The 17,818-nt window shown below is 42.5% G+C and overlaps 1 protein-coding gene across 1 annotated transcript in view; it reads left to right on the top strand.

Annotated features, from left to right (window-relative positions):
- Window positions 1-12,472, top strand: part of Myzap (myocardial zonula adherens protein) — a 111,558-nt gene extending 99,086 nt beyond the window's left edge. Inside the window, exons 13-15 of the mRNA XM_051197913.1 lie at window positions 6,893-7,528; window positions 9,521-9,722; window positions 11,386-12,472. Coding sequence (XP_051053870.1) covers window positions 6,893-7,528; window positions 9,521-9,722; window positions 11,386-11,529 — 982 coding nt within the window. The 3' untranslated portion in view covers window positions 11,530-12,472. The remainder of the gene's footprint in view (window positions 1-6,892; window positions 7,529-9,520; window positions 9,723-11,385) is intronic.
- Window positions 12,473-17,818: the final 5,346 nt, after the last annotated feature.

Raw genomic sequence — 17,818 nt, 5'->3', positions numbered from 1 at the left:
ATCTCTCTTCCTGTCCTTCCTGGACCCCCAAAGGGACACCCCAATTTCAGCAGGAAGTAGTTCTAGGAGAGATGAATGGGTTCCTTATCAACAAAAGGCTGGGATGTTAGATCTTAAACCCAGGACAGTCTCACTCAGCACTTCTCGCCCCACCCCCTACCCTAGACCTCTCCCTCCCAGGTGCGGGCTTCTGCCTCCCTTCCCCTAGGTTGGTCTCTACATAACTCAGCCATTTTGCCTGCACCATTCTCTTGATCTCGAAGCTGGGCCACCTCCCTTGGTCAATGGCCCCTCTCTTGTTTTTCCTCTCATGGTCCAGTTTAGCCTGCCAGCCATGTTCACCTTGGGCTCTTCCCTCTGCCCGCTTCCTCCCTCCTATCAACAATAAAAATCTTCCCCATACTTTAGGAGTAGCCATGTCCTTCTCCTTTTATTTCATCCCTCCCACCCTTGGTCACTCCTTGTCCCTTCTCTGTTTCCTCCCTGCCCCCTCCCTGCTTTCTCCTGTGACCTGTGACTAGCCAGCCTATGAGCAGACAGCGAGTACTCTGAATCTCTCACTAGAGATGCCCCTGGGAAGTTCTTTTGTTTTAAATAAAGGGTGTGCTCATTCCCTTGTCTTTCTTTCCTTACTTTTCCACCTTCCAATTCTTTCTTTTCTAACTGTTTTCCTCATACCTCAGTTCTAGTTCTCTGCTCTCTCTCTCCCTTACTCTCTCCTCCAAAGATTTGTGAGGTTGTGACAGACAAGAGGGTGAGAAGGACCTGTAGATAGAGGCGTTAGGAAGGCCTTAGCCCCTACAGATGTGGAGAGGACAATTTGAGGGACTAACTGACAAAGGAAGTTTGGTTGAAGTGGTTTATTTATAGTAGCCATTATTGTTCAAAAGTCACTGGGGTAACACTGTTAGTTCATTATTCCTTAGGTATAGCTGCCATTTGGGTTTGTTTGACAATTCAGTATGTTTTATTCCAAGTGGGAACTTTAGGGGAGGAAACAAGTCAATCACCAAAGAAAACTGAATTTGCTTCATGCCTGTTAATGGCCTTTGGGAACTTGGGATCCATCCTCTACCTCTACTATTTCCTCAGTCTTCATGATTATGTCAATTGTTCCTGGAGAGATTTATTTACACACACACACACACACACACACACACACACACACACACCTTGTCTGGTTGTTGTGATAAAATACCCTGACCACAGTCAGGCGGTGGTGGTGTACACTTTTAATCCCAGTACTGGGGAGAAAGAGGCAAGCAGATCTCTGTAAGTTTGAGGCCAGCTGATTTACAAAGCTACACAGAGAAACCCTGTCTGGAAAAACAAACAAACAACCACAACAAAAATGGGAAAATACTTGACCACAGCAAATTCCAGGAGAGTTTTAATTAGGCTCATAGTTTGAAGACAGAGGATCGTGGTGGAGAAGTCATGGTGGTAGGAGTGTGAGGAGGTCATTCACTTTGTATTGAAATCAAGAAGCAGAGAGAAAATTCCTCTTTTTTATTCAGTTCTAAACCCTAGCCTATGCAATGGTGCTGCCCACAGTTAATATGGATCCTCCCACTTCATTTAATCCATTCTAAAAACTCACTCATGAACATGCTTGAAAGTTTGTGTCAAGCCTGTCAAGTTGACAATATTAACTGAAACACCACCCAGAAAAAAAAAAATACGTTTAGGGCAAATTCTGTGCTGTTTAAGTGTGCCCAAGCCAGACACTTGGGAAAAGGGCTAGTGGCTAAAATTTTAAAGGCAAAGTGATGCAAAAATCAGGTGATGAGGGAGAAATGGAACAACCAGAACTCACAGGCGTTGCCTATGGAGTGAAACACGACAACAGCACTTTGTAAACAGTGGCGGCTTCTTAGAAGTTAAACATTCACTCACCCCATAGCTTCTTAAGAAGTTAAACATTCCCTCATATTGAGGCAGGACAGAAAGACAGGGAAAATTATGGGGACAGGGGAAGGGAAAGGATCCCCTCGCCGTGAAGTCTGATGGAAGTCTCTTGCAGCTGAGAAGCAAGAACTCAGGCACACTTGCTGCAAATGTTGCTGGCAGAGATATAATATGGAGAGACTTCATTTTTAAATAGCAGGCTTAAGTCCTGAATGTGTTTGACTTTGAGCAGGTCCTTATTTATTCCCTACAGTTCCTGAGTGTCTCAAACAAGGCTGTTAACTCTGTTTACAGTGAAGGTGCCCTACCTTCCTGCATCCCTATGGTTTGCATTATTTATTTATTTATTTATTTATTTATTTATTTTCCTTATCAATTGTAATCTTGTCAGTGCATGTGAGGGGGCACAGTAGAGGAACTTCTAACATTAGCACTCCATTATTAGATGCAAGGGCTTTATTGTGGATAAGAGAGAGAGAGAAACTATCTCTAGGCATATGGAAGAGTTCAGAGCTGAGAGAAAAAGCAGACTAGACATGTCCAGGGTTGGGGATCTGGGGGGTGGGGGGAGAATAATGGAAATAGCAAGAGATAGAGAATAGTGAGAGAGCACTAGAGAAGTGTGGGGTGGATAAATCACGATGATTATAAATAGGGCAAGTAGCTGTGGGGAGGTACTCTTGGGGATGGAAAACCCATCTCATAAGTTTTTGCAGAATGCTGGCTTTTATCTAACCACCCAAAAATTCCTGTATAGTCCAGTTTGACTTCATTTCTGGACATATGGACTTCCTGACACCTAACACTCAGGAACCACACCCTGTGGTCTCTTTTAGATTTCTTAGCAATGCTATAAAGATAATAGCTTCAAAAGCCATCAAGTATAAGCATTGTAAAGAGCAATGAATGGTGGCTCTCCCTTGAGAAGGCCATGTCCACATCTAGGTATGTCACACATTCTTTCTGAGCACCTCTTGTAAGACTCCCAATTAAGCCTATATTAAAATACTTTTATTAGACTCCTATTCTTCGAGTCCTGAATATTTTCTGCATTAAAGCTGCAAACCTTGGTTTGACCTGAGTTGAAGTCCTAAAAGATTAGAAGCACTTCTCAGGCTGCTGAAGGCAACATAATGGGACTGTTCTTCCTTTCTGTCCCTTTTGATAATATGTCCTAATAAGTCTGATCTTAGAGAAATGAAAATCAGGCAGTGGTGTCACAGCCTTTAATCCCAGCTCTCAGGAGGCAGAGGCAAGCAGATCTCTGTGAGTTCAAGGCTAGCCTGATCTACAAAGTGAGTTCCATGAGAGCCAGGGTTGTTACACAGAGGAAACCCTGTGTTGAAAAAACAAACAAAAACCAAAAAAAAAAAAAAAAAAAAAAAAATGGAGGAAGAAATGAAAATTTATGTTGATATGAATGAAAAGTTTCTGCACCCTGATAAGCCTCTTCACTGATCCAACAATCCAAATAACCGAATTAGAAAAACCCCACATTTAATGTATAAAATGCTCCTGGGTGGCTTTCCAGCCCTGCAGAGGAGATGGGAGAGAGAGACCAGAAAACCACAAGTCTATTTTCTGGGGGGGGGGAGTTTAAATACCCTGTGGAAGTGTTCTTGAGCATCTCTAGGTGAGGGGTCAACATTTAGCGGGCTTTCTGAGATTCAGCAGGGGTTGGAGGAAGATAGGGGAAAGGGGCTTAGGTGAACTTCCACAATAACATTCCAGACTCTGGGTATATGGATGCCAGGAGCTGGGGTGAAGCTTCCACCATAACAACGAACACCTATACAAAAATATTGACAGTGACTTGATTTATGATCATTAAAAACTGAAAACAACTCAACCATCCTTCAGCATAAACAAACACACACAGTACAGTACTACTTAGCAATATAAAGAAACATCGGCATAGATGAACTTCAGGATCATTACACTAAACATTAATGAAGCCAGATTCAGAAACTAACAAAGTATTTCCAAAGTGGTTCTACAGCCCCCTCCCCATTTAGCAGTCTATAAGAATCTCAGTTCTTTTTTTTTTTTTTTTCTAACAGTTGTCAGGGTCAATCTAATTCCTGATATTCTGATTTGTTCAAATATACAAATCTTGTTGTTTTATTTGTTTTGAGACAAGGACTTACTATGTAGCCTTGGCCCATCTCAAATTCACTATGTAGATCAGGCTGGTCTTGAACTCACAGAGATCAGCCCGCCTCTGCCTCCCAAGTGCTGGGATTAAAGGCATGCACTACCACACTTAGCTATATTGTGCTTATAATATGCATTTTATTATAGCTAGTTATATTGGTCATTCATTATTTTTTAAAGCTTTATTTTTTGTGTTTTAATTGTGTGTGCATGTGAACCAGGTGCCTGCAGAAGCCAGAGAAGGTTGTGAGATGCCCTGAAGGTACATACAGTTAAAGGCAATTGCTACCCGACAGGGGTGCTGGTACCCAATTTTTGTCTTCTGCAAGAGCACTATGCACACTCTTAACCACTGAGCCATCTCTATAACCCCCTTGTCATTTATTTTTACTGTTATTGTTCATTCAGGTATCTGTGAAATGTATTGCTTAATTTTTAGATGTGACACTATAACTTCTGGAATATTTTACTTATTAGAAGTGAGTCAGTAAGTCCTTGACATGGGTGTCCTATACTTTCTCAAAGCGAAGTCGAAAAGCTGGGAAAGCAAAGGACACACACCCAACGAAAGAGCGCCAAACCCGGACCCTTCTGCGGTGATGTAACTTCCGCCCCTGCCTTCTTCCTCGGGCGCCCCCTGCCCGGTCCGTTTCCGGCATTTCAATAAAGCTCCATTCGGCTCGAAGAAGCCGTGCTCTTCCGGGAAAATGGCGACTCCCGCCCGCGCGCCAGAGTCGCCGCCGGCCGCGGAGCCTGCGCCCGCCGTGGGCCCCGCCGGGGAGCCCTGCCCGCCGCGCCAGCCGCAGCCCGTGCACAATGTTCTCGCTGCCCCGCGGCTTCGAGCCCCCAGCTCCCGAGGACTTGGGGCAGCGGAGTTCGGCGGAGCTGCGGGAGAGGTTGAGGCGCCAGGAGAGACTTTTGCGCAACGAGTAAGCGGTGGCTCGGGGGTCGGTCGCGGTTGCCGGGAATCGGGACCAAGGGATAGGCTCTCGGGGGTCGGGGTCCGAGACCAGCCGCTCGCTCCCCACCGCGGCCTTTCGGGCGAAGGTGACCTTGCGTGGTCAGGCCTCCCGGCCAGGCCCCTGCTGCGCGCGGCGTTCCTCCATGCTGCCTGGCCCTCATTAGGCTGCAGTGCATGCTGGATCCCATGTTCCCACAACGGCTTTGAGAGAGCCTGGGTACCAAATTCTCTCGACCAGAATGTGTAGATTGCCTCTTCTCCATCTAGAGCCCCACTCTTTCCCAAACCAAAGAAGATGGGGAGAGCGAGCTGTAAAGATTGGCTAATTAGGCCTACAAAGTTTCGGCCCCCCCCCCCCCCCCGTAGTAAGGTAGATGATGATAGCTGATTTTTTTTTTTTTTTTTTTTAAGGCAGCTTTGTTAGCGGGATTGAGGTAATAAGAGGCAGAAGACGCCAAAGGGATATTTTTCAAGAGATTTTTCAGCAACATGGGAAAGTGAACTATGAAGGCAATCGAGGGCCTGGGAAAACTTAAGTACTGGTGAAACAATTTGGAGTTAAATATATATATTCACAGTCAACAGGTGGTTGAAATTTCTGGGGAGCCACTGAGGATAATGAGACAATTGGGAGAGAGGAATGGATTCAACGTTAGTTTTTTATTCAGGGTGTATTTAGTTGAGGGGAATAATGGCAGGCTTTTAATTAATTAAAAAGCCAACTGATTAAATCCTGAGAAATGCGTACTAGGCTCGAGAGAGGGCTGAAAAATAGAGGAAGCCCATTTGCAGAGAGGTGTTAGTACTGTTGAAAACATGAATGTGGTGTGGTATCAGGAATAATAGGGGACCTAAGAGGTCTTCATTTGTTATGTAACTAAGGAAAATAACCTGAAAGGGTATTTCACTGAGCAAAAGGGGCCAGTGGCTACTGGAGACAGGTGTTTTGATTTTTTTTTTTCCCCTCCAGAATGGGTTGTTAATATTAGCAATAAATTAACCTTTTGATCTCAGGACGTTTTTAGATTCTTTAAGGATTACTGGGCATCTCTAAGAGCTCCTGTTTATGTATACTGATTTTAGAAATATTACTGATTTAACAGAAACAACTAAGTTTTTCACAAAAAACACATAAGTCCATCTTCCTTTGTGAGATAGTGATGTCATTCCATTATGTGACCTCTGGGAAACCTGTTGTACTCAACTTTTATGACAAATGACAAATAGTGCCTTTGACCCAGTGGAGCCATTCTTCAGCTTCATTAGGGATCAGAGACCGTGTTTTTAAAACCAAACCAGTAGCCTTTATTTTTATTGTACAGGATGAGTATCTGTTTTCCTAAATACTTAAGACCAGAATTTCATACTTTTAGTGGGCTTGGAATGTATGTGTGAGTGTACAGAGATAGTGTCGAGTTAAGAACCAAATCTCATTATGAATTTCAGTTGTTCCTTATAGATAGCTTCAAGGTAATTTTGTACTGTGTTCTTTATAACTTGTGTTCTGACTGCATCTCGTCATGTGGTCAGGTGTGAATTTTTTCACTGGGCTGTCATTGTCTGGACTTGAAGAATTTCAGATTTTAGATTAGGAAGATATAACTTTTATTTCTGAAATCCTGATTCGATGAACTAATTCCCCTTGCAAAGCACTCCCTTAATAGGAGGGAGGTGTGAGAATAATTTTATGTTTGATTCCTGTCTTAGACCAGATAAAAATCAGATTTTTTTTTTTAAAAAAACTTAGAAGCCAGCTTTTCTTTGAATATTACATTTTGCATTTAAAATACTGTGTTTTCCTGTTTAAAAACATGGCTCTAATGTGTACATGTTGGTTTCTTTCTTTTTTTTTTTTTTTGCATTTGACAGAAAATTCATTTGCAAATTGCCCGACAAAGGTAAAAAGATATCGGACACCGTTGCCAAACTGAAAGCTGCCATTGCAGAACGAGAAGTTAAAGGGATAAGTGAACTGTTTGATCCTGTTAGTGTAGACTGTAAGCTAAGGCAAAAAACAACCACAAGAGTTGATATTGACATAGACAAGGCCCAGAATTCTGACCTGATCCTTGATACTTCATCATTAGTTCTTGACTGTTCCTCTGTAGACATCAAACCATCTAAAACAACCTCAGAAACACAAGGACCTGTACATCTCACTCACAAAGGCAGTGAAGAGACTTTGGAGGCTGACTGCACAGTGAACACCGGCCCAGTTCCCGGCATTAGAGCCAGGGCACCCTCATCTGAAGTTAACAAACATCTCCCCCAGTGCCCCGTTTCAAGTCAAGTGGAAGACCTTTCCAGCAGCGTTGACAGTCTGTTTATCACTAAGTTGCAAAAGATCACAATTGCAGACCAGAGTGAACCCTCAGAAGAAAACAGCAGCTCTGAGAACGTGCCAGAGCTCCGGAGTGAAACTCCCAAGAGGCCTCATTACATGGAAGTGCTAGAAATGCGAGCCAAAAACCCTGTGCCCCCTCCTCATAAGTTTAAGACCAATGTGTAAGTGTTACGGAGCAGGCTTGTCCTCAGAATGTTTTATGTGGTATGTCAGTTCAGAGAGTGCTGTGTGAGGGTCTTCTAAGCAGGAGCGAACATAACTGAAAATAGACCAGCATGGCTGCACTGAAGGACTGCATCTGATAGCAGATGGGGAGTAGTGTGTTTCAAGATACTTAGCCAATATTTCATAATAAACACAGTAGGAAGGCAGATGTATCATGACTTTTTAGTACCATTTGCTAGTATGCAGTTCCCCCTCAATTGCTGTGTAAGCTGAGAGAGGCAATTGCAGGAGCTAATGGGCTGTTCATCAGGAAACAAAAACAAAACAAAGTGTGTTCACTACAAGTAGACAGCAGAGCCAAGGGAGCATAGTGAAGTAAAGATCTTACTCCTTAAAGAGGTTGGAATCTAGAGGAGCACCTAAGGTTTCCAAACTCAGAAGAAATGTTAAGCTAGATGATATTAGTTTCCAGAGAAAGGAAACTAAAAAAGAATTTTTAAAAAAAATTAACTAAAAATAGATTTGGGGAGAACTGGGGGGGGGGGGATTGGATCTTGCTTTTGAGTTCTTTGCTATAATGTTTCTGTGATCACCAGAGCTCTTTGAGGAGAGAAGCATTGTGTTTGTAGCAGTTAGGCCAACTACCAGGGAGTATTGCTAGGTAACTGCCCATCTTTACTCAGATGACATCAGACTCAGAGGGGGACATGGCTGGTCTACTTTCTTAGGAAAGCGTCAAAAGACCCATGTCATGTTTGCTCTTGCAGAGACTTTAAACCTACTCCACTGGTTATTTTAACCTTAAATGGTTCTTTCTGTTTATAAAAACAGATAGATCCTAGTATGTTAATATTTAGCTAGAAAAGACACCTTTGCTAAAGGTGTCTTGATGAAGGAGTCTCTTCTGTGCCAAGCACTTTGTCTTCACTTCTGGGAGGTCACGTTGGAGGACCAGGTATGTCAAAAGGAGTAAGGTGGCCCAGTTACTGCTATGGGGCCAGGAATAGGGAAGGTGACGAATGAACAGTGAGGGCCACCAGGATTGGTAAGTGTGAGAGAAGGGGTAGCCTGTGCATAAAAGAGACCAGGAGAGGCTGCATCTGGCCACAGATACATGACATTGGGCTTGTGTGTGAATGGAACTTTGAGTGCACAGTGAGTTGAGGGTGTGCTAGCAGCAGTCCTAATCTGTGGGTTGTGACTCCTTTTGGGGTTCAGTGACCCTTTGGCAGGGTTACATATCAGATATCCTGCATATCATATATTTATATTATAATAACAATAAACTTACAGTTATGAAGTAGCAATGAACTAATTTTATGATGTAGGTCACCACATGAACTGTATTAAAGGTCATAGCATTGGGAAAGTTGAGAACCACTGTGCTAGTTCTCTGACCTTTTTCTGATTTTGTGTATTTAGGTACTGGAGACTGCCTCATCTGCTCATGGCTCACTTTGCAGGGACCTTGAGAGGTGGATGGTCAGTTAGCTATGAAATAGGACCACTTGGGTATTTAGTGACATCTTAGTTCATTTAAATAGCAGAATGCCAGTTTCTTCTGGAGACTTCCACATTCATGAAGTTAATAGTGACAGTCTGTGTCATACACCACCACCCCTACCCCTCCATGACCTACATGGTGTCTTGATCTTACCATCATCTTTGAAGGAGAACGTTCTCCCTCTAGCCTCAACTTCCAACCTCTTCCTTCAGAACTGGTCAGCCTATCAGTGCCTATATTATATTCCACTATATTATGTTTACTTCCTTTTGCTAGGCATTAAACTCTTACAAGTGTTCTCTGAATGAACAGAGAGTATAAGGTGTGAGGAGGAAAGGTGGGTTTGTATTTGTGTATGCGTTCATTGTCAGCATTAAGTATGGGCAGACTTCATTCTGCTACCCTATGGGAATCAGTTGACTCCTGGTGAAAGACCATCTTTGTGCCTATACACAGTCTGATTGCATACTTTTTTTTTTTTCAGGTTACTCACACAACAGAGTGACTCACCAAGTCATTGTCAGAGGGATGAGTCTCCTTCCTCAGAAGAGCGGCGACGCAGGGCTAGGCAACATCTTGATGACATCACAGCAGCGCGCCTCCTCCCGCTCCACCACCTGCCTGCACAGCTGCTCTCCATAGAAGAGTCGCTGGCTCTGCAGAAGGAGCAGAAACAGAATTATGAGGTAATTGTGGAGTCTTGGGTATCTCATGTCTGTGTGTTGGCTGCTGCTGCAGGAGTCAGATTTGACTTTGGGGCAAATAGAAGGATGGAGTTTTAGAGATATGCTACTAGTTTTCAGTCACAGAGGTACTAGAACTGTAGGAAACCTCAGTAGTAATTCACCAGTAGACTCAGGGAGAGGATCAGAGTGACATGGAGCAGCCTCTGCTGCTGCTGGGACAGCATATGCCTCTCTCATGTGGCAGCTTCTCAGCGGTAAGAGCATCCTCGGGGACCTGTTTAGGGAGACAGTTTCCACTTCCCGTCTCCTACAGTGCAGGGGCTAGCCCAGAAGGGCAGGCGATCATGCTGGGTTGCTAGCCACTGTTGGGGTCCTTGCTTGATCTGTGGCCCTTGTGAATAGAAGCCCTTCCTCTTTGGGCCTTAATCAGTTATGTCTAGTACTGTGTTTGCATAGACTTTAAAATGGATATTAAGTTGTGGTGGCGCATACTTTTAGTCCTATCACTTTAATTCCAGCAATTGGGAGGTAAAAGGCAGGCAGATCCGTTTGAGTTTGTGGCTAGCCTGGTCTACACAGCAAACAGGTGATGAGATCCTGTCTATAAATATAATGTAAAATATTGGCAAAGTTTGTGTTCAGATAGCAGGATGGGAGAAGTGTGGATACTAGTTTTGGTTAAATTGTGTAACAGTGATTTTCTGGGAAAACAGCATCTGCTCTCCTGAATTGTTTGTTTGGATTTTAGTCAAGTGCCTACACCTGTTAAAGTCAAACTAGCTTTTCCTCTGCTTGGCTTTTCCTGAGCATTCAGCTGGCAGACTGATGTCTTTATGGCCCTTGGTGTTTCTTCCTCTCAGTGCATTAGAATTAGCATCAGACCCAACTGCTTTGCTGGAGGAGAGAGACCTGAATTGTCTCTAGGTTTTTTTTTTTTTTAAGTACTTGTCTTGAGACATTTTTTGGTTAAACCCTTCTGAAATGGGTTGCCTTGATAGAATAGTAAAGTAGATACCAATTGTGCTTACCCATAATATCCCTGGGCTGAGGAAAGGAGCTGTTAAAGTTCAGGAGTGTGTGGAGGTGTGGGGGTTGTGGTAGTGGGTGAATGAGAGAAGAGCCCGGGAGCCTGCCAGCAGTTGGTGCTAATCCTTATGTGCAAAAGTCCACTGCTAGTCTGAAATTGGACCTTTTTGAATGTTAATTTCTGTAAGACTTTATTTATGGAGGAGCAGTCAGCAGCCTTAACATCTTGGCTCTTTTGTGCCATTAAGGTGTACTCTTCAAACCTAGAGAACATGATTTAATGTAGAGAAGAGAGTGTGTCCATTGGAGACTGGCACATCATACAGGCAGCTGGTTCACACTTAGTGCCACACTTAGTGGATCTGTTCACAGCTACTGGAGTGCCAAACTGATGTCTCAGTTTCTTGTGCAGGGGTAAGCTGTTTTGATTGCAGCATTGCTTGGTAATAGAAGTCACTATCAACTGCAGCAGACTGACAGCTCTCAGATATATCCCCCCCATGTCTGGCAGGACACAGCTGTGAACTTCCTATATTGCTAGAGACAGTGGGAATTATACTCCTTTAGCCTGGACCCTGTTGAACTGTTGTAAGGGGAGTTATGCATGTGTAATTGGGCTTTGTTCTTTGTTTTAAAGGAGATGCAAGCAAAGCTCGCAGCACAGAAACTAGCTGAGAGACTGAATATTAAAATGCAGAGCTACAATCCAGAAGGGGAGTCTTCAGGGAGATACCGAGAAGTGAGGGATGAAGATGATGCCCAGTCCTCGGATGAATTCTGAAGATGAGCACTGGGAGAGTTATCTCCAAAGCTGACTGTTGAGCCGTCATTGCCTCATAGCAAACTTCCTACCAAGTATCAAGATCAGTGTCAGACCTTGTTGAGGGACAGCAGTTTTTAAAGTTACACAAAGGTAGCTACAAAGTAAGAGCCCAGTTTGTCTTTCGGAAGATGATCTTCATGTGCTTGAACAGTTTAATATTTCAACATTGTGTTTGACCGTATTGTATTACAGTTTTGCAGTATGTTGTGCATTGGTCTGATATTTTAGTGTGAGTAAAACACACTTTTTCTTTAAGATAGCTGCTTTTTCCTTATTTTTACTCTTATCAAATAGTGTTGCTTACATCCCTTCTGGTAAAATACTTTGTTATCCCAGGCACCTAAAAATTAATTAGGAAGACCTGGTTTCTTTTCTTGATAAATGCAAGGAGCAGTCTAGAGAATGGTACGCATGCTTGCATGGAGTTCCTGAGATGCTGGGTGTGAAATATTGAGGAAGACACTTGATTTTTACAACAAGTGTTTATTTGCTCTTCCTGTCTTTTGGGGTGACTGCTGTCTTCCTGTGGTGAAGATAAGAGCACCTTGAGGAAGCTCTGGGTGGGGAGGGTGTTCTGAGCTGGTTTGGGGAGCTAGCTGCTCTTCCCTTCTCCAGCTCATTGCTGTCTTGGATGATAGGTCCATGTACAGGGCGCTCGTGTTTGCTAAGGAAACTGCTGTTTTTCTAAGCGTTACAGTTGTCAGTGTATTGCTTTTTTTCCTTTTTAAACCCAAAGAGGTGTTTATAGGCTGCAGAAACCTCAGTCTCATATATGTACACATTTGTGTTGTTTAAATGATCATATCATCTTCAGCAAAGATAACAATATGTTATCAAAAACCTTTGTCTATTATGTGGAACCTATAAAGAAAAAAATAAAATAACAATCAAAACAACTTCACACGCTAATGGTTATATTTTGTGGTACTTGTTTGAATTTTACTTCTTTAAAAGCAGTGTTCATATATAAAATTGGACTGAAAACATTTAGGTCAGATACACGTGAAGATTCCATAGTGGATGCTTCTAGCTGACATAAGCACTTTCCATACCCCTCCCACTAAGAAAGGGCTGCTGTAAGAACTAGGTGGAACCCGTGGTGTTCGTTATTTATAGATGAACTATAGATTGGTAAAGGAGAGCTCATGCATATGCATGAAGTTGCAGGCATCCCCTTGTGAGCTGACCACTCTGTCTATTAATACTTGAGTGTTCATACTTTGACTTCTTTCTTCACAGTCATTTTATGTATATTCTCAGTGTGCTTTGCTTTGCAGACATTGTCCTGTATTGAAAGTTTTTCAGTCACAAAGTGCTTTACATGGCTGCTTCATAGCTTTTTAAATAATTGTGTAGTTCACTAAATGATGGTAGTATAATCAGTGAGTGGTGATATGACCAACACCTCGCAAGGATATCACATCTTGCTTATTCCCAGATCTTTTCTAGAAATGAACTTGTTTTGTTCTTTTTCATGATGCTGGTATTGAACCTAGGGCCCAGTGCAGGCTGAGCCTATGCTCTAGCACTGACCTACATCACCAGCCTCAGTTGACTTGATTTTTGAGACAAGGTCTCACCAAGTTACCCAGGTTGGCTTTGAACTTGCTCTTCCTGCCTCAACCTCTGGGGTAGTTGGGATTACAGGCCTGCATAGCTTAGAAGTGAAATTTCTAAGTGAGGATAAGGTAAGTTTTTGAGGATCTTAGTGTATGTTATTCACTACAGAGGTTATTTATAGTCCTACTAGAAATAAACAATTTAAAGTTAATACTTAAAAATCATTTGCAAATTGAGTGATTAGGACTACATCTAAAACACATTTTAATTATTTGTTTTTATTTATGTGCATTGTGTTTCTGCCCGCATGTTTGTATGAGGGTGTTGGATCCCCTGGAACTGGAGTTACAGACAGTTGTGTGCTGCCATGTGGGTGCTGGGGACTGAACCTAGGTCCTCTGGAAGAGCAACCAGCACTCTCAACCACTGAGCCATTTCCTAAAATGGCTTCTAAAATACATGTTTCTTAATGAAGGGTGGATGTTTTTTAGGTTTACTAGGATAGTGACTGCTACTCTTTGAAGAACTTATTCTGAGAATGACTTTATCCATGTTTGCAATCTTTTGGAGAGTTTGTCCCTTCTCCTTGGCTTATCAGTTCTGATGAATAAAGGATCTCCATCTTTTCACCCTTTGTCATGCAAATGTACTGGGCTGTTTGCCTTCATGTGCCTTTTAATATAGTTTATGATGTTTTATCTTGGCTTTATCTAGGAGTCTGTCTTTGCTTGTATGCTTCAAAGAACATTTTTGTTTTGTTTTGTTTTTTTGTTATCACCCCCTCCTATTGTGGTATCCCTATCCCTGTCCCATCCCATGTCCATTGTGTGTCATTCCCATGTCATTGTATGTCCCTCCCCACTCTCCAGTGTGTAGTTCTGACTATCCTGGAACTCAGCTACATATACCAGGCTGGCCTTGAGCTCAAGAGACAGTTGTGGGTGTTGGGAATAGCACTGGAACCCTTTGCAAGAGCAGTATGTGGTCTTAATTGCTGAGCCATCTCTCCAATCCCTTACTCATTTTTTATAGTTAGCCTTTCACTGGGGAGGGATTTTACTTTTTGTTTCCATACATCAACTCATTTAGTCTGAACAGCCTTGGGATGAAAGAGCAATGGCTCCAACTCAGATTTCATCTACCTGTGGACACTGGCTGAGGAAAGAGCTGCTTGTCAGTTCTTGCAGAATGTTTAACAGCTGGTTCAGTATCAGAAGTCACCATGTCTCTGCTTTGTAAGTCCACTTTAATGGGATAGCACAGTCCTATAAAAGTGCCTTTTATGTCTTGGGCCTATTTCCTGGCCCTTAATATTTTCAAACTATTCATCATTATGGCTTTAATTGGAATTACTACTCAGTAGAACAAGTCCTCTTTAAGTTTTGTGACACACAATACACACATAAAAGTATATAAACTATGACCAACTTAATGGATAAAGCAACAGCCGTTTGATCAAAGCAGATTCAGGGAAACTGTTTCCAACCCTCCCTCTCTGTGTGTCTGTTCTTGGCACAGTCTCCTCCCCAAAGGAGCCACTGCTGTCCTGACAATGACAACATCTCTTGAATCCTTTCTGTTATTTACCATCTGCATGCAGTGACAACATCTCTTGAATCCTTTCTGTTATTTACCATCTGCATGTCCATTCCAGACTTTTATAAGATTCAGTCATTCTTTTTTGTTCCTGGTGTCTTTCACTCAATGTAGTTTAGGGAATTCATGTCAGGTCATGTGGTTAATTTTCATTATGGTTAATATGTTCCATTTCATTAGTATGTAGTTTCTTCTGTGATTGACACCATTAGAGTTTGAGGCATGGAAAGCATTGAGACAGTCTGTATACATCTTAATATTTTTGGTTTTGTTTTGAGGCAGAGTTTCACTCTAGCCCAGCTGGCCTGGAACTCAATTTATAGACGGGGCTTTAACTCAGAGAGATAGCTCTGCCTTTGCCTTCCCGTGGCATGGGATTAGAAGTGTGTCACTATGTCTGGCTTTGAACACATTTTGTAGGATGTAATCCAGGAGTGGAGTGGTTGGGTTCCGATGTCTGCCCGCCTTTAACATTTTCTACTCTCCTCACCTCTCAATGGTATAAGAGATTTCCATTTGTTTGGCATTGCCAGATTGTATGTTATTTAAGTATTCCTTGTCGCCGTATTTGTTACTTTTCTGCTGTGGTGATAGAAAACTGTGACAAAAAGCAACTTTGGAGGAGAAGGGGTTTACTTGGTTTATAGTTGTAGAGGGGATACATTCCATCATGGGGATAGGGGCCCTGGCAGTAGGAATGTGAAGTCACTTAATCAGATGTCACATACCAGAAGTGGAGTCAGGGTGCAAAACCTTAGAGCCCACCCCCAGTGATCCATTTCTCCCACCAAAGCTCTACCTCCTACAGGTTCTCCTTCCCCAAACAGCACCCCAGCTAGCATCAGGTGTTCAAACACATGGACCTATGGGGGCATTTCATATCATAACATCGGTTTTATTTTGCGTTCTGCTAATTAGGAATGGCATTGAGCTGTCATCACACACTTAGCTTTTTTTCAGAAGAGCTTTTTGCATGCTATTTGCATACTGTCCATCTTTTTTTATTGTGTTTTATTAGCTCTCTCTGCTTCCTAACTGGTACATATACAAATGCATGGATTTAACTTTTGGTACTCAGTCAAATAACTTAATATTTGTTTAGTTATATTTGCTATAAATATCCTTTGCATCTTTTGATATTTCATCCTTTTTATGGTGTGTTGATAAAAAATACTTAAGGGCAAATCTATCTAAATTTTTATTTAGTGGAGGTTTTTAAATTTTGTATTTTTTAGTGTGTATGGTTTCTTAAAATGAGTCTTCCTGCCCAGAAGTTATCATTTCACAGTCTTTTTTAAGCAATTTTATGTTCTGTATGGGTGTTCTGTCTATGTGTATGTTGGTACCACATGTGCATTGTCCACAGAAGTCAGAAGAGGGCGTTGGTTCCTCTTACTACTTTTCTGTTTCTGTGATAAAACACCATGACCAGGGTGGCCTAAAGAATTTATTTGGGGTTATAATTTCAGAAAGAGAAAGAGTCCTTCATGGTGGGGAAGCATGCCAGCAAGTGGCAGGCATGGTGGCCAGAGCAGGATACTGAGAGCTCACATCCTTAACTGTGATCACGAAGCAGAGGGAAATGGGTAAGGGGTGAGATTATGAACATCCAACACCTGCCCCAGTGACACATTTCCTCCACAAGACCACACTTAAACCTCCCCAGATACTGCCAGCTGGGGAGCAAGCATTCAGGTATCTGAACTTATGGGGTACCCGCTTACTCAAGCCACTACACTCCACATGTTGGGCCACATGGTGGCCAGCAACCATAGGTAACTTCAGTTCCAGAGGAGTTAAGTTCTTGCGTGTGTGCGTGCGTATGAGTGTGTGTGTGTGTGTGTGTGTGTGTGTGTGTGTGTGAGTATGCGTGTGTGTATGTGCTGTCCTCATGTGGGTGTCATGTTTTCCTTTATGATACTACCTTATTCCTTTGAGATAGGGTCTGTTCCTGAATCCAGAGTTCATGTTTTTCAGTTAGACTGGCATTCAGTACGCCCTTCCTGTCTGTGGCCTTAGTATTCTGAGATACTGGGATCTGAATTCTGGTCCTTACACTTGTACAGCACTGTGCCATCTATCCAACAAAATTTTTATGGTTAGAGAATGCTTTGTACTTTTGCATTAGGTCATTTTGTCACCTGGAATATAGTCATTGTGTGTATGGGTGGCGGGGGGGGGGGGGAGTGTGTATGGGTGGGAGGGGGCTTAGGTCCCACTTGCCCTTGTGAAACACAGTCAGTCCTCCTCTGCACACTTGTGCTTTGTATGTCTGGCACTTTGGATATTTTCTTTTCAGTCTCATTACCTTATTTGTGTTAACAATATATTTCCTTAAAAGCAAGGCTTTCTTTTTTTTTCCTTCAAGCTAGTCGGCTTTTTAAAAAGCTTTATGTACATGAGTATTTTGCCTAAGTATGTATTTGTGCACCATGTATGTGCCTGGTGCTTGCGGAGGCCAGAAGAGGACATCAGATCCCTTGGAATTGAAGTTAGGCTGATTGTAAACTGCCATATGGGTGTTGGGAATTGAATGAGGGTCTTCTGTAAGAGCAGCCAGTGCTTTTAACCAGGGAGACGCCTCTCCAGCCCCTGCTTTGTTATTTTTAAATGGCTCTTTCCATTTTCATAAAAAGTGCAGAATTTTAGGGATCACCAACAATGACTTGGAAATGCAAACTCCCTCATTTAAAAAAGTGTCTGGCAAGCACTAATTCTCTATCCCTAACATTCTGATCTGATACTCAAGAGATGGATTTGGCGCCATGTTATCTACTGAAGCATGCTATCATTTTCATGAGGATGCTTTTTCTGTAGTCTAGATGGAAATTTCAGAATGTGGCATTCTTTTAATAACTAGTGTTGTGTAGTTTGGGTTAAGGAGAGGTAACAGTGGAATTATTTTAAAATCGAATAGAGGCTTAAAACTGAAAATGGACATAGTCCGCAGCAGTCTCCATTTTTAAGTGATTACATCAAGAAAAGGAAGTAAGTACTAAAGCTTGGGCTTAATCTGAACCACAGAAGGCACGAGACTAATCTCGTCACGTAACAGTTGTCAATAGTACTAATTTTTCATTTTCACAGGCCT

The sequence above is a fragment of the Phodopus roborovskii genome, unplaced genomic scaffold, assembly GCF_943737965.1.
Source record: "Phodopus roborovskii unplaced genomic scaffold, PHOROB, whole genome shotgun sequence".
NCBI classification, from domain to species: domain Eukaryota; kingdom Metazoa; phylum Chordata; class Mammalia; order Rodentia; family Cricetidae; genus Phodopus; species Phodopus roborovskii.
This window is presented reverse-complemented; position numbering and strand designations above follow the sequence as displayed.